We start from the raw sequence: 18,370 nt of genomic DNA, 5'->3' as shown, positions 1-18,370 counted from the left end.
TAATGAGGGCTGGGTTCGGGGAGACGCTATTGGCGCTAAAAGTATCATTTTATTGCAGCTTTGCAAAATTTGCGTGCAAATAAAGATGTAGGCAATTGGGATTTTAGGCAAATGGAACCCAGCCATATAAATCACTAATCGACTTCTGTTAGGTTCATTCAAATTACGATAAGTATAATTAAATGTAAAATTTTTAAAAAGTTTATAAAAATGCATTATACATAGATTTTTATTTAAATGTTTAATTATGTACATGATAAATTAAGCAATTTGTTTTAATGAGTTTTTTATTTTAGTAATAGGGATTAATGCATAATAATTTTTCTCAAACAATAAATTTTGACGCACATGAACCTTTATTCCATTAAATATTTTTGTACATATGTACTGAATAGTACAAAATATAAAGATACATTTTTATCAAATATAAATCGCAAAAAACTTATGTTACATTTTATTTTGTATTGTGTATACATATTATTTTTTCAAAGTTTTCTAAAAGCCTACGTTTTAATTCATAATTTACAACTATTACTCGTAAGTAGTTCGTTTTTAATAAAATCAATTATTGTAATTGTTTCATTAATGTATGTTAAAATTACCTTTCACCTCATAATTTATGCCCAAAAGTACAAATAATTAAAACAAGAGATACAATAGGTAAGAATAAATTCCTTATCTGCTTATTAGATTTGATATGCATTGCATGTAACACGTTAAACGTAGAGTGTATATAAAACTTCTTACAGATGTATTTTCTGTAACAATGTACCTATGAATGGTAGTGGTTTTATTATATTGGTGATATAATCTAAGAAAATTTTTACTATCCCAACATTGTTGTAAATAAAATATAACACGCCAAAGTAGAATAAATACACCGATACATTGTGGACAACATACATCCTGAAATAAATGTTTATTATATAATGTAAACGCGATGAGTTTTACGGCAATTTAAAATAAATTATTAAAAATTAAAAAATTAATTTTAAATAAGGTAACTTTTATAGTCGCCAGTAATAATCAACAATAAATGAAATTAATCAGTCAACTTTCTGGCAAAATTCCGTTTATTGGACAAACAACGTTTCGACCTTTAATATAAGTCCTCTTCAGGTTATAATGATAACAATATTTATAAATGATCGACATAACAGCCTAATAAATTCGGACCAAACAAATTACAAACCAACGTTCTACAATGGAAGTATAGTCGGTATAAGTTAAACAATAAATAAGTTAAATCAATATAAGTAACAATAAATACGTTAAATCAATATAAGTTAAATAATATATTTAAAAAAATATATTTTAAAAGTGAATAAATACCTATCGCGAAACATATAAGAGTAACATAAATTAGATAAAAACTTACATGTCAACGTCAATAAAAGTTATAAATGCAATGCAGTCGCGTAATGCACATACTGTTTGTTAAGTACACTTTGTCAAATTAATTAGAATCATATTAAACATACACGACCATAGCAAACGGTCTGAAGATCGAAACAAATACACAGAAAAATATGTATAGGAATTAAACATTAAGCAGCTTTGATAATTCTATTATATACCGTGTTCAAACTTTCCGCATCTTTTTGTAAGTTTATAGAATTTTGGTTCTTTTTTATGAAGAATATCTCGGCAATCTCCCTTTGTCTTCTGTTTTTTTTCACTATATAATACTTTTGGAGATTGCCAATCAAAGTCATGGTTATTTGTAGTTCGGTGTTTGCTAACTACTGAATGTTTACTTTTATTCTTTTTTATATCGTTCCTATGTTCTTTCATCCGTGTCTCTAATTGGCGTTTAATTTGCTCAATGTAGGATGCATCACAACTATTGCACTTTAAACAATACACAATGTCGGTTCTCTTAGATATGTCTAATTTATCCTTGCTTTTCTTTATGATTATGTTTAATTTTTTCGGAATCGTAAAAAGCGTATTAATTCCAAATTTTTTAAAATGGTGACTAATATCTTCACTAATGCCTTTTATGTATGGTAACGTTATGCATCTTCTGGTGTCAAGCCCATCATTTTCAGTTGTCAAACTGTTATTATTTACGGAATCTTTTCAATTTTTTCATTCTTTAATTCGTCTGTTAACATGTTTGTCAATGACATCGTCCGGAAAATAGTTACTTTTTAAAATATTTTTAACTAACGTGATGTTTGTTTGGTGAAATTTTTTATTAGATAGTAACAATGCTCTGTCGATTAAGTTTTATTACAGTATTAGTTTTATACCGCATTGAATGGCTCGAAAAAAAAGTTAATATATCTGCCTGAAAATGTGAGCTTGCGGTACCAATTTGTTATCAAATTGTTCTTATCTCTAACGACAACATGTACCTAAAAAGGCAATAGATCCATCAGATTCCATTTCATGTGTAAATTTTAGTCGAGGATGATAATTATTAAAGATCGTGAGAACGTTATTAATTTTGCTTTCCGGCACAATAGTAATAATATCATCGACATATCTATAAAACAATAGAATAGTGAACTGTAATTTTTACAAGCAACTGGTTTCCAAATCGTCAAGAACAATGGAACAAAAATTCTATCAACCTACAGAAAGATATGGAGAATCTGAACACCCTGTATAATAGAATAATAAAGATGACTTAATGTTTATTATCCACATATTGACATCTATTGTTGTTAGACTTATTGTTTTTGATATTTAGTCGTCTTACTGACTCGTTACTTGCTTGACATATTTTATGTTATATTTCTGCGTAAAATAATATACTTTCTGTGTATTCTTAATTTATACTTAGTTTATATTTTTATAGTTTATTTTCACCGACGTTGGACATGTAAGTTTTTTATTATTTATATTTGTTCCGCCTTTCTAGCTATATTTTAGTCTTGTTTAAACTTTATTATGCATGCAAACAGTAATTTTAAATTAACTTATATTATTGTAATTATCCATTATGGAACATGTTTTATTCTTCGTTGGTTCGAAATTATCAAACTGTTATGTCATAATTAAACATTTCACTCACACATGAAGAAGACCAAAATCAATGTTTGAAACGTGTGTATCTAATGGATTTACCAGACAGTCGAGTTGACAATTTTTTATTGATTTATTATTAAAAAGTAATTATTCAGTTTAGGGGAGACAGCTCCAATGACCTTGATCTTGACATATGCTAATTCATATATAATCCAAGTGTGGTGCAGAGAATGTGTGGGCAGGGGAGAGACGGAGCCACTTCACCTGCACCCTATCCCTGAATTTTTTTCTAACCTAACCCAAACATTTTAAAGTCGTTATTTGGCCACAATTTCAAATCTGAAGTCGCAAATCCTCGTAGTGGTAATGTACAAGCGTGGACGTCGTTTCGCTCTGTAAGTGAGGGACGGGAAAGTATGAATGAATCTCGCTACACATGGAAAGTCGCAATCCCATGTGATATACTCCTATACTGAATAATTATTATGTGTCGTATTTTTGGTTAATAACTTTTTAACGAATCACGAGCGACGACTAAAATCTTTTGAAAATCACTCAAGATGGGTGACCTTGATAACATATGTCAAAGATGACCTTCAAAAGATCGGAGCTGCCTCCCCTAAACTGAATAATTATGAATTAAAATATTTTTAATTGAGTTACGTTAAGTTAATTGTATAATAATTTAATTAATAAAAAATATAATTAAATATGATTAAAATATAATATTGTATAATTTATATTACATTGTATAACAATATAATGTAATATCAATTAGTTTAATTATTTTATATATTTTGCTTTAATTTGAGAATTTAAAATAATGTTTTTAATTTCTTAGAAAAATAAATATGACTCAAATTTATAATTACACATTCGTAACATACATTATTTAATATACATAATATAAAGAAATATACTAGAAATGTCAGGCACAATAAGAAGAAAATGTATTTATTTGTACAAGTGACAAGTTCAAACAGCGTTAAGTTTCTCTTATTAACTGTCTTTCCTGTCATGTGAAAAAATATTTTTTTACATAATAGAAAGTGTTTCTCTTAGAAATACACAGTTGCTACTTTCTAGAAATGAGAAAAAAGCACTAGACATTTTTGGGGGAAAAAAACCATTCATATTTTTTTTTGTTTTTTAAAAAACACTGCTGTGTTTTCAGAAAAAAAGCTGAAAAATAACTGATCGAAATTTTATGGAATTGTATTTTTTATGTATAAAAGTATTGTCATAATCTGTGAATACTCACATTTTTTGATGTCGACGGGCTTTCGGCAGAGTAGATAAATCTTCTTTCATACAATATTGTCGTGCGCCAAGAACAATGTATTTCAGGTATTCATTTATGTCAACATCGTAAATTATAAATTGAAACATTTCCTGATCTCTTGTTGATAATTCATTGAACATCTTAATGAAATGATTGTTACAAAATTTCCATTCCCTTGTAGTAAAATATTGCAATACGTCAAGCCCGTCTGAGATTCGCTTTTGAATTCTGACCATACTATTGATATTAACAAAAAAAAAAAATAAATAATAATTAAGAGAAAAGATTTTTATGTAGTTATAATAAAATATTATTCAAAAAGGATTGTATAATTACACAATAGATATATAGAATCGAGAAAGTAACTTTTAAAAGACCATATAGTTATTAAGAGAAATATTAAGAAATTTGCAAACTTACAATCTTTTCTGTTGAAATATTAACATCAGAAAATCGATCAAGTATGCGGGGATAATGTGAAAGAAAAAAACGAAAAGATTATGTATAAATTTGTTGCTACGCGCGTCGCCATCCGGATACCAAACTTGTCCCTCGAAAGGATACTCATGAATACAAGCTCTACCTTTGTCTAATATTTCTCCCCAAGTGATTGGCCTTATATTGTTTTGCGTTATGTTAACTACGGGTATGCTTTTCGCTCTACAAATAGTTAGAAAAAGCAGATGTATAAGATATATAGGAACAATTAAAAATCAATTAAAAAGTATTTTAACGCATTTAAACAGATTAATCATATAAATGTGAAAGAAACTCTATATCCAAAATATACATTAAAAACTTATTACTATTTTGTTTAATTTAAAATAATCTATAAATTGCAGTGCTAATCAATATTTTTTAATTAAATAAATTTTGGAAAACTTTAAAAAGTCAAAGATTTTTCTTTATAATTTTTGTTTAAGTATGTTTAAATAATAACTTTTTATATTAAACATAAAAAAACAATAATAACAAAAAATATATAAATTATACAAATGTAAACAAACTTATTTTAATTTAAATTAAATTGCGCTTTATTAGCGGAAAAAAAACATATATAACATTATAAAGCAAATTAAACTGCTTACGTTTCCTTGCCAGTACCAATTCTGTACGCAATCGCAAGTACAGCATTAATTGCGAAATCGACTGGTATAACTTCGGCATGATAATCACCATTACAATGCATTGATCTGATAACACCTTTGCCTGCGCCAACGAGCAACCCTGTTGGCCCGTTCAAATTGTCGACCCATCCTGGCATTGGGTCCGCGTAAGAAGGTATTACTGTATAAAAAAAATTAATTTTTATTCTTCCTCACAATTGTCGTAATATTATTAGTGCGATCTCTGACAATCATTAAAATTTGATAATCACCAATCGACGGTCTAGCGATGCAGCAAGGTAGATTGGGGTATGCTTCGGCCACCAACGTTTCAGCCAAACGTTTTGAATACGTGTAAGTGTTTGGATGCGGATGTAGTAATCTGTAAATATAAATACAAATATATATAATTTTATATTTTTATCTTTTGTAAATATACAGAATTACTTAATTAAATTTATTTTAACTTTAGTCAAATCGATTAATTAAAAGAAGCAGTTATTATATATACATTTATAATACTAATACTTTGATTTTAAACACAATTAATGTGTATAATTTTAAATATCTTCAATATATTATAATTAAACAAAGTAATCACAAAGAAACAACTTAGTTATTATAAATACAGTCACTAAATAATTATAAGTATAAATAAAATTATATTAATCTTAGTAAATTATACTCATCAAATATACTTATGATAAATATCATTTATAATAGCATGTTTAAATACTTGGGCGTAATAAGATCTATAGCATCGTCATTTAACCATTGAACAAGTCTCATGACATCGTAAGGGTTATCGGGCGCATCGTAAGTACGTTCACCGAGTTCCTTCTGATCGACGTGACAGAAGGCCGTGCTTAAATGCACGAAGGCCTGAAGGTGCTTCATTTCTTTTGCCAAGTCTAGTATTTTTTTTGTACCTGTCTTAAAAATGATTTGAACTTCATGTATTTAGATATCGTTTTTTTATATATGCACAGAATTGATTTTAAAATATATATTTTAGTTAAAAGTTCTATTAATTATACGTTGTTTCGATTTAGGAGTTCAACATTGTCTTATTAATTTTCATTATATAAAATATCATGTAAACATGAAGTTTAAAAATAATTATATATTATCTGAAATACTTGTTAATAACCAATTACACATATAACACACATAAATGTAATTCGGGAAATAGAAGTTAAGATTTCTTCATATAACAATTAATATTTTACCGTATTCATCTCAATGGCATCTTTTAATTTTGCCTCCAATCGAAGTGTCGCTGCGAAATGAAATACCACGTGTACTTCGTTTATTAGACATTCACGTTGTTGATCAGTAAGGCCCAAATCAGGCAAGCATACATCGCCATTTAACGGTATTAATTTCTTAAAAAGTTGAGGTTTCTCATTACGTAATCTTTGAAACAGCTATAAAAATATCAATTATTAATAATATCACTTGTTATTAATTTTTTACATACAATATTATATATACATATATGGTTATATAAATAATATTTACTATTATATAATAATATGTTTTAATCTATAATTTGATTTTAAGCTACATTATACTCACTCGCATAAAAAAACAGGCCACTTAATTTTTTTAAAAATTATTTACTACATTATATACTATAATAAATATAGTACATATTTACTATATTATATGTAGTTAATAACGACGACTCCGCCAAAAATTATCGTATTAAAATGAATCAAAGTTCAAATTAAAGTTTCAATTTTCCTTTTGAAAACCATATAAATCGTAATTGAGTTACAACAAATGTTTTACAAAATGGGAGACGTCAAAAATAGTGCTTAAAAAATCGGAAAAAAAATTTCTTTAATCACTGTGCAGCTCAAGAGAGTCAGCTTCCTGGTTTAAAAATATATGAGTTTTTAAGCTTATTCATTTCTTAACAAATCTATCTTTGGAACATTTTTTTACCATTTTTTTTAACAGAGCTACATCGTTTTGAAGAAAATGTTACAAAAACGACAACTTTTTTATTAAAAATTAGCATGAACAAATTGTCATTAAATAATTTTTTGAAAAAAAAAATAAAATAAGAACTTTGAAGTTAAAAAATTTATTTTTTATGAAAGTAAATGGTCGGATTTAAATACCGTATGAGTGTATACATGTACATCCTGCTCTTGGCATTACCCAGGTTCAACGACGTGGACATAGTAAAAATTTAATCCTTTCTGTGTGTGTGTGTGCGTGCGTGCGTGCGTGCGTATATTGTGTTTAATTATGTGTATTGCTTCTTCTTACATTTAACAATTTTCGTATTTGTTGAAGCATACTGTTAATTAAATTTTTTATTTATTCTTGTTTTTTAAATTGTCAGCATTTGAGCATCAAATTGAGCATTGTGTTAATTTCTAATTTTTTGTTTTAGAATATCCCATAAATGCTCTATAAGATTCATATCTGGACTCATAGTAGACCACATTATACAAAAGTTGTAACATTTTTTTCAAAACGATGTAGCTCTATTAAAAAAAAATTGTAGAAAAATGTTTTAAAGAAAATGTGTTAAGAAACAAATAAACTTAAAAACTCATACATTCATAAACTAGGGATTTGACTTCTTTGAGCTACGCAATGATTAAAAAATTTTTTTTTCCCATTTGTTAAGCACTTTCTCCGACGTCCGCCATTTTGTAAAACGTTTGTTGTAACTTAATTACGATTTACATGGTTTTTAAGAAGAGAGTTTAAGCTTTAATTTAAACTTTGGTTTATCTCGATACGATAATTTTTGGCGGAGTAGTCGTTATTAAAAGATATTTAAAAATTTGAGAAAAATTGTGTGGCCCGTTTTTTTGCCGGTGAGTGTAGTTCGAAACACATTGCGTTTATTCAAAACAAGATTAAGTAATTTGTATAACATTTGAAGTTTTTCACATTATACTATGTAACTCAATTTTTACAATATAATAATATTATAAGGATTTATAATCGCACGGGATACAATAGTATACTTTAAGAGAGTTTCGCTACTAAATTAAAATGAACAAATTTTCATAAACAGATGAAACTTTGTAGAGAAGTTCAAATTAGAGATATAAATTGACTGTCAAAATTTTAGAAAGCTAAACTAACTAGTTATTAAAATATTAAATATTTTATTAACCTAGGCTTTTATGGAAATCGACAAATTTTCAGAATTTTTTAGTTTTTATTGTTGTATTAAACGTAGAAATAATTAACAGGTATTAGTAAAACACTTTACTACAATACATCTTAGCTGTCCAAAAAAGTACTGTTAAATTTTTGAAACAATGCACTTGCTTGTTTGATTAAAATAATTGATAAGATAAAAAAGTTTATAATAATCGAAGTAATACAGCACATAAGTGTTGTAAATGTGTGCTAGTAATATAACACAAATTTCAAATTGTTGTATTCAGTTATCTAAGTGTGCCATAATAGTGAAGAATGTTTATTCTCAATTTTTAAAAAATTAATTCAATAATGAAGATAATACTTTATAGCCAAATTTTTTCTTATATTCACCATTATTAACTTTAGACCAAAAAAAAGAAGACAACGAAATAATCATTTTAATATTTTTGTTTACTTGAACCTCTGTGCCACTTGTTGTGCTTGGCCTGAGCAGAGAAACTCTCTAAAGTAAAGATTTAATTAAAATTTTAAAAAATATTAACATTAAAACATCTTAAAATGTACAACTTCGTTAAATTCGATTGTAAAACAATTTTTACAGAACATCTATAAATATAAAGAAATATAAAAAGCTATATAAAAGATACAACAGCGAGTTTCTCAATCATTTTTTTATGTTTCGACATTAATTGAACAATAAATAACAATTAATAATGATTAATAACAAAATGTAAAAATTAATTAAATTAATTAAGCCTAAAAAAGTGCAAATGGTGTTTCATAATATTCCCAATAATTTAGAATACTACGATATTATCTTACAATATTATTTAGACTTTTAGATTAAAGAAGAAAATAACATTATTTACAGTTTCCTTACAGGTAATTTATGCATATCTTCGAGTCGAGTTTCAACACTGCGACCTTTCTTGCTTCGTATGAGAATGTAGATTTTATCGAGATCAGAACATCGGTACAGCAATTTTTCCAAGAGAACTTTACCCATAAATCCAGAAGCGCCGGTGATAAAAATAGTCTTGCCCTCATAGAAGGATTGTATTTCCGTCTTTATTATTTTTTTATTCATGGCTGAAACTAAGACATCAAGAAATGTTAGCATATTATAACATTGAGTGGAAATCTAATGTTCTTAATTTTTTTATTAATAAAATTGAAATAAAAAACATGATTTTTCTGGTTCCTGTTTTTAAATATATACCAGTGATAGTGATAGCAAACTTTATTAAAAAATAATTATTAGAGTTCTTAAATGTGACATCTTTATTATATTGATGTAAAGAAAACAATAAAGAAAATATTGTCTTTAAAACACTCAGAAAATAGGACAAGAAAAAATTAGAACAAATTGTTTCTCAAAATTTTTAAGATTTTTTAAAGATTAAAAATATTAATTCAGATAAACGAATAAATAAATAAGAGAGAAGAAAGAATTAGTAAAACGTATAATAATTGCATAAATTTAATCTGCACTGTAATACCGCTTATTGCAAGCGTTATAACTGAGCGAAACACCACATATTATCATACACATTTCTTCAAATTTGCTATAATTGTATTCTTCCTTTTGTCATCTACTACACATGGTAAATTATAAATTTCGTAAATTGACTCTTGGTGGTTTGTCATTTTCTAGCAGCGCATCATTTTTCTGCAAGAATCCTGCTTCATTTTCATTCCGAGTACATAAGAATTGCGAAAAGAGAAAAGATAATAAATGGTGGTTTATTTACACTCGAATAATTGCAACTTTGTGATTTAATTTCGAATAATGTTCTCTCTACACTACTAAATAAATCTACAAGTCTATATGGCAATTTATATTATTTTTATTAAAGGATCTACAAAAAGATTTTAATATAATTGAATTGAATATTTTCAAACTAAAAGTTGTCAGATTTACTCTCTTACGTATAAGAAATAAATATTTTTTGATGTCTAATGATATATAAATCGCCTTTGCAATCAAGCTTGCGGTTACTCTCACTCATAAGAAAGAATGTAAAGAGAATATTAAATGTATTTGAGGTGGGAGAAAGATTGTAATTTAGTAGAGATTGTGATTTCTATGTCAGATGGTAAATCATTTCGGAGAAATTAAATGCATTACGAAGAATATTTAGAGAGATTATACTTGCTAAAACGTAAACAGATTTTACAAAACAAATTTAGCAAATAAATTGCACTCAAATTACAACATATTTATTATTTAATTATATAAGCTAGTAATGCGCAATGTATTAAATGTGTAATGTACTATATATTTATCTAAATTTATGCCCGGAAATAAATGGTTAAACTTTTTTTATTATGATAAAATTATTTTCACACTACGTGAGTTTCGAGACAAATATTAAAAATAATAAGAATATAAATATATTGTAAGTAGTACTATTTTTTTAAACATATTTACGTGTATATATATTAATTTTTGTCGTAAATTTACACAAAATATTACATTGCATATTATTTTTTATCTTATGAAATAGATAAAATAATAAAATTTTTATTAAAACAAAAATAAATATTTTACATCCTTTTCTAATTAACAAGAAGACATATTTTATACTTTTCTTAGTTTATTTTAAAGTAATTGTATATTGTAAAATTTGACAACTTAAAAATTTTAAGTAAACTTCACAAAAAACACCAATATATGATAAACATGGTGCTTTACTATTACTATGGTTGCATTGATCTGATTTCAAAGATGTTAGCAAAAAGAAGAAAATATTTACTGATTATTGCAGAAACACCTGTATAAATTAAATTGGCTTATTTAGATTGCAAAATTATGCTAATCTTGCACGATCGATAAAGTTTATCACAAAGCTATCACGTTTGCATTGCGTTTTCATATTCGTTATTGTTGACGTTTTCACATTCACTTTTGCATGAAATTAATTGGCCCAAATAACAAGGCACCGAAAAAAATAAAGTCTTTATATACTTTTAAAAGTTGTAACCGCATCACTTCTTTCAAAACATTCGGCCTTTAAAATTCTTTCGTTTAATCGAATGGAGAAGTGAATGGTTGAATATGTTCAGTCAAGGCTTTCATAATCAAAAGTGGCAGGTTCATGATCAATGGTGACATAAAACTGTTAATACATTTGTTTCCTCTTTAAAGTACTTAAGAGAATGCAGATACATAAAATTAAGAGAAATAGTAAAAGAAACTTAAACACTATAGTATAAAATAATTTTTAATTTTTATCTTTAAAACGTCTAAAGATTTAAACTAAAACGTTTAAATCTTTTAAACTTTTTAGAGTAAAATTTGATAATTATTTCTTAAGTTTATTCAATTTACATTCTGAACACGTAAATTGGTTGCATTAGTTTATATGACACATCAACTTATTATTAATTAAACTTAGCTTAAATATTTGCATTATTACACAGTATCAAAACTTTTTAACGTTTGTTTTTGTAGTAAATCTATTTTTAAATAAATATAAATTAATATAAATTTAAAAACCATCTATATATAAATAAAAATAAAATTAATATAAACAAATTAAAATTGCAGAATTAAATTTGTATTATATATCAAGATTGTTAAATCCTATTTAGTTTTTGGCAATAAATGGCTAGTTATATCAGTCACTTTAAAGAATTGGCACCTACAATTAATATGTCTCTTTATAATGTTAAAAGAAAATATAATAATTAATCATAAATCTACATGTTTATCCATATTAAATTAAATGTTTTTTAGGTTGTCTTGCAATCTTTTAAAAATTAATAATTACATATACATATACAGATATAATAATTATATATATATATGTATATGTATATATATGTATATATAGAAAATCTAACTTGTTTTTATTTGGTCAGTACTTTATGTATTACATACTTTTTATTTACGAAGAAAAGAAGCTCATTAAATTATTTTAATTTTGCTGGATAATATTACTAATATTATAACTCATATTACGAAAAAACACTTGAAGTTGGAAAAAATGTTACCAATAAAATTATTACATTTAATAACTTAAAGAGAAAGTTAAATACGTCGAGCATGATATCATATCTAAAATTTGAAAATTTACTTATTTAGTTTGATCGTATTTAATTCATATAGATTATTACAGAACTGCGCCGGTCTCATATCCCATTATGTAATGCGATAATTCGAACAAATGCAGTAAAGCAGTTTTTCAAGTTATCTCTATATCCAACGAAGAAAGTGCATGTCTTTATGTGCAACGGAGCGTATGTGTAATCCATAAGACTCGTGCAAATTTACAACTAATCGTTGCATCACATATCATGTTAGAATTTGTATTAGTTTTAGCATAACTCTGTAAACAACCAGCTTGTCAGGAACTCGCAATGGTAAATTGAGATGACATAAAGTTTTATTTTTAAAAGAATAAATGTTAAACAGGATTAAAATGCCTTACATGCATTTGTGTGTGTGTGTGTGTGTGTGTGTGTGTGTGTGTATAAACATTAATAAATTAAAATAAAAATAATTAAGTAAAAAATAAGACAAGAAGGAAAGAGAAATTTTTAATTTATCACAAAAACTAATTATTCTGTAATTGTTCCTATATATATACATATATATAAACAGTTTACAAAATATAATAAAATAGCGTAATGTAAAAATTAAATTATAAAATATTTAAAGATAAAACCATCTTTTGTAAAACTTATCATATTTACAAATGTAACATTTGGCATTTCTTCTAGTTTAAAAATTTGATATTTACTTTTACTATAATTTGGTTCATATAAAATAAGCTTTTACTATTTATATACTTTATACTCAATTACTGTATTTATACTATTGATATGTTTATGATAAGCAACATACTCAATTACTGCATTTGTATTATTGACATATTTATGAAATTTTAAATACAAAAACTGGAAAAAGAAATGTGTATAAAAATTATTGAAGATGATCTATAATTTGTGTCAAAAAATTTAAATAAAATAAAATTTTATTATATTTATGTTTTATGTGCCATGTAATATAATAAACATGTAAATAAATATATAAAATGTAAGTTTAAAAACAATTACAAATTAAGTTACTTATAATATCCGGTATGAATTACAGATCGTTTAAAATGGATTTGAAGGAATAAAATTCGACGTTTTATATGAGAATGCGATAATGGAGATTAATCAACTATTCAGACAATAAACATATCTACAAGATGTCAAAAAGATATTTTAAAAACATCTTTTCAACTTGCATTGTCTAAAAGACGTCATTAAGATATCTTTTTGATATTGTCTTTTAGACATTATATGTTGTTTACATACAGATACAAATTTTCAACAAAAAATGTTAAAACTATTGTTTATTAAAATATTATAAATGTAAACAAAAATTGTTTTGAATGAAAGAAGATTATTGGTAATTGGCAATGAAAATAATTCTATTTCAAAGTAATGTTGCAGCAAGTGAGAGTAATACAAAATATCAAATACCTGTCAATATTCCACACGTTTGATTTAATCCGATCGCCTATGATTAATGTGATATTCTTGTTACCTTTGGGAACGGATCACACTTCGTGCTCGCGAACTTACTGAGCTCCTTCGTAATCCGTACTGAAAGTTGTACTGTTGTAGAACGACCTGCCGATCTCTCTCTTTCTGTGTTCCCCCTCCACCTCTCCATCGGCATGTAACTGTAGCTACACACACCAGCACACATTCAGAACTTTTTCTTCCCTTTATATTACTTTTCCAGTCATTATTTCGAATAAAGTAGGAAATACAGACTGGATTATAAGCAATACATTGTGAAAGTCTTGCCTCGAGTTCTGAAAATAACACAAAAAGATCTTGCGTCTTCACAGATTAATATATACTTTTTACTATTAAACCAATTATTTGTATTTATTGCAAGTGTTTGACTTTAATGCTTATATTTGAAGCAATTATATATTTGCAACAGTTGCAAAAACTAGAAATTCATCATTAATCCGTAGTATTGTTATCCATATCTATGTGTGTCAAAACGATTCGACATTTATTAGAGGAAAGTTGCTACGTTTGGTAACTTATATCGAGAGAGTAACTAACTAGCGTTGGTTTTCTTCCACTCTCACTCACTTGCTCCTATAAAGAGTTCACGCACCTTTACTATTCTTGTATGCGCAAATTGTCCAAGTGTGCAATAAATAATTATAATTTGAGAAAAATAGAATATACAAAATTTGGAATGTTAACAGTATAAAATCGGTTCATAACTTAAGAAAATAATTTTAATTGTAATAAAATGATAATTAAAAAAATTGCTTGGCGTTCTATAATTAAACAAATAATAAGCCAAAATAAAAAAATACTATATTTTAAATATTTTATTATTATAAATATCCAGAAAATAATATAAACTTGATATATTATATTATCTTATTTTATTTTGAGCAAAAAAGTAAAATACTTATTTCATCATCTTTTATTAAAAAAAATATTAAAAGATCGTCAATATGTACTGACGTAGGTGTTTTAAAACGGCACCTCTTTATTTCTTAGAAATCAAACATTGGACTGTAAACAAAAAACAATTTTTTTAAATAATTAAAAAAATAAAAATTACAGTTTATACATTTATGGATTTTTAATATAAAATCTATTAACAAGTCTAATCAAATTTAACTTTTATATCTGTATAGTCGCGTTAATAAATTATATATGCATATTGTTTTGTTGTATAACACAAAATTATACAGTCACATTTAAAACATTAAATTTAAATTAAGATTATTAATAGTCACTTTGTGCCAGTTTATTTATTGTTTAAACGAATTATTATTTTTAAAAATCTATCCACTATTGCGGGATTATTTTTTTTATTATTTATATATTTTTTACAAAATTTTATTAACTTTACAAACATTTTCAAAGTTTATAAAACATTGTATAAAATTACATTATTTGGCTAAATTTTTTAACTTTTATTGATCTTAGTAATTATTACAAATTTAATCTAAAATAACGTATTGCCAAGAAATTTAAATTAAATGATCAAGAAGTGAAAAAATAAGTTTTTACATAAACGTCATTAATTTGAAAAAAGTAAAGTAAAAAGTTATTTACTAATAATACCTTTTATAAAATATTCAGCATTTACCTTGAATTTTATTTCTTTGACAGTATTATTGTAGTGAATGCTAATGACATGACGGTCTATAAAACACTTGACAGACAAGTTTACGTAAGAAATGATTTTACTGACAAAGTTTATTATGCTGCACATTAGCTATAATCGCTGTTTAAGTATTAGAATCATTTGATCTAACACCCAAGTTATCCGATTAAATACGTATGAGACAAATTATTAAATAAGCTTATTAAATAAGATGTTTAAGAGTGATGAGGCGGATCATGAGATTATATTAGGTGAATGTGAAAGCCGCCTACTTCAGGTTATTGACCTGGCGGTGCAATGCATTTCGTTGCAATCTCATGAAACTGAAAGTCAAACTGTAATTTAACGATGTAATCTTTTGATTCAAATTTTGTAATAATTATTTCTACATACTATACTATTGCGGCACACTTTAAACACTTTTTGTTTTCTCAAAAAAATTAAAAAATATTTTTTTAGTTGTAAAACGAAAAACATGTATCGCTTATTATAATTTTTAATATTTAATACCATCAATTTTCTTTTCAGCAAAAACATACAAAAAATTTCGATATAGTATTAATAAATCTTTTTATTTTCTCGATTACTTTACTGTATAATTTATTCAATTAAAGACATAGTAAATACAAAATATAAAATAAAGAAAAAGTTTTAAGATCTTACAATATATACATTATATATAATATATTTTACAGGTTTGTCATATAAAAATAGTTTAGATATAGACTTGATAACTCATTATCCATTAAATTTTTTGCATTGTGATAACATAAATAGGTTTTATGGAATTCAATAAGCGTCATGGAATTTTCTAGCGTAATGTTATGACAGTCTATTATGGTTTAAATTTTAAATCATAATAGACTAGACTGTCATAACGTTACGCTAGAAAATTCCATAACGTCAAATTAACTAAAAAGTTGCATTTAGATGCAATAAATCTTGAAGAAAACTTTGATTTAATTTACTTATACACTGCAGTGTGTCATAGAATTCTGAAAACGTGTGCGAAAATCAAGATAATTATCAAGATAATTATTGGTTACTTAATATCCTCAATTTCTACATAAACATACATTCAGTTTCAGGTGAGTGCGAATAAAGGATGTAGTAGACACAAGAAAACCTTTCGCTTTGTAAATCTGTTTCTCACCCGTTATGCACATTGCAGGAACAGGAATGTCGAAATCACGCGTCGGTGTCGGAGATGTTTAATTCATTAATTTCATAATGCATTCTATAAATAGTTAAGAAAAATTCTTAAAACAATCAAGATTTATTAGTGGTTATAATTATATCTTTTATATCTTTACGAAATGAATAGACAATTAGTAAGGCATGTACATTTAGCAAACAAACAAATCGGAAAGCGCTTAGCAATACATAATATATATAAAACATTTTTCATAAATAATATTATGAATTTATAGATAATATCTAGAAAAAGTTTTATAATTTATTCTAATTTTAAACAATAATTATCAAAATTTCTCCATTATTTTGTGAAAACAATTTAGCTTAATCTTTATTTCATCTCGGTTAAATTGTTAAATATTATTTTTATTTATTTATGTAAAAATTCCTTTGATGTGTCGTACGTATAGTATGTTTTTATTTTCAAATGACTAATTTATATTAAAAATATTATTATCATTTTACAATGTTATATTTTGTCTGACTATTACGACATTCTCTGTCATGGTTACGACTGAATGGTAATATTTAATTTACATAAAACTAGTCCCAACCTAACACATAAACAGGAACTTAGTTACGTCATACATAGCATATTAATTTAAGACAGTAATATATATCTGATTTTAGCATTGAGAAGATACCGTTAAGAAAAAAAATTATTATGGTTAATATTTACAAAACCCTGACATAAATCAATTTGTAAAACATTTATTATTGGATTTATTATTGGATAATTTCAACGCATAGTAAAGCCATATTAAATGTAAGAAATTATTAAATTTGAAATTTAGCTTCCCGCAATTTTTACATGCTGTGGATTTCGTCTTAAATAGTACCAGCTTTAGTTTTAATGGGGCGTTTTACGATCAAATCTTTGGCAATTCAATGGGGTCACCATTATCCCCGATCATAGCAGATTTGATGATTCATGACCTTGAAACAGAATGCTTGAATAAACTCAATTTTAAGGTGCCAGCGCATTTTAGATATGTGGATGACGTTTTCACAATACTACCCAATCAAAAATTTTTCATGTAAAAGTATGTAAAAATGTGTAGAATTATGTATCAAAAATGTCCATGCAAAATTTTACATTGTATATTTTTATTTAATTTTACATATTTTTATGTAGTTTTATATAATTTTGATATAATTTTATAGATTTATACATACTCTTGTATAAAAAAATTTTTGCCGGGAAAAAAATTGCTTATTTACAGTTATATATAATTACATATAATTATACATAATTATATTTAATTATATATAATTACATATGAATAATTCTTTTTTAATAAAAAATGTTTTATGTAAAAGTATGTATAAATTTGTAGAATTATATCAGAATTATATAAAAGTATATAAACTTATGTAAAATTATATAAAAGTATACAATATAAAATTTTGCATGGACATTTTTGATACATATAATTCTACAGATTTTTATATATTTTTACATAAAAAATTTTTGATTGGGTACCAAAGACACATATACAAGTTTTTGACATTTTTAATAATTATTACTCC

At 25.6% G+C, this 18,370-nt stretch overlaps 1 protein-coding gene across 1 annotated transcript; it reads right to left on the bottom strand.

The window, feature by feature from the left end:
- Positions 1-418: 418 nt before the first annotated feature.
- LOC105840416 (putative fatty acyl-CoA reductase CG5065) lies at positions 419-14,760 on the bottom strand. Its single transcript, XM_036293740.1, has 9 exons — positions 13,978-14,760; positions 9,383-9,597; positions 6,594-6,791; positions 6,101-6,297; positions 5,637-5,746; positions 5,347-5,545; positions 4,679-4,918; positions 4,238-4,495; positions 419-906 (listed from the first exon to the last, which is right to left on the bottom strand). Exons 2-9 carry the CDS (start codon positions 9,587-9,589, stop codon positions 744-746), a joined length of 1,572 nt encoding a protein of 523 aa, XP_036149633.1. The 5' UTR covers positions 9,590-9,597; positions 13,978-14,760; the 3' UTR covers positions 419-743.
- Positions 14,761-18,370: the final 3,610 nt, after the last annotated feature.

This window comes from Monomorium pharaonis, chromosome 11 (assembly GCF_013373865.1).
Source record: "Monomorium pharaonis isolate MP-MQ-018 chromosome 11, ASM1337386v2, whole genome shotgun sequence".
Lineage (NCBI taxonomy): Eukaryota > Metazoa > Arthropoda > Insecta > Hymenoptera > Formicidae > Monomorium > Monomorium pharaonis.
This window is presented reverse-complemented; position numbering and strand designations above follow the sequence as displayed.

Bases quoted from the DNA above. Each gene is read 5' to 3' on its own strand.
- LOC105840416 (XM_036293740.1), bottom strand. From the start codon at position 9,589: ATGAATAAAAAAATAATAAAGACGGAAATACAATCCTTCTATGAGGGC. The intron at 6,298-6,593 runs GTAAAATATTAA...ATCATTTTTAAG, and splicing joins ATGCCATTGAGATGAATACG to ACAGGTACAAAAAAAATACT. The intron at 4,919-5,346 runs GTAAGCAGTTTA...AACTATTTGTAG, and splicing joins ATTGGTACTGGCAAGGAAAC to AGCGAAAAGCATACCCGTAG.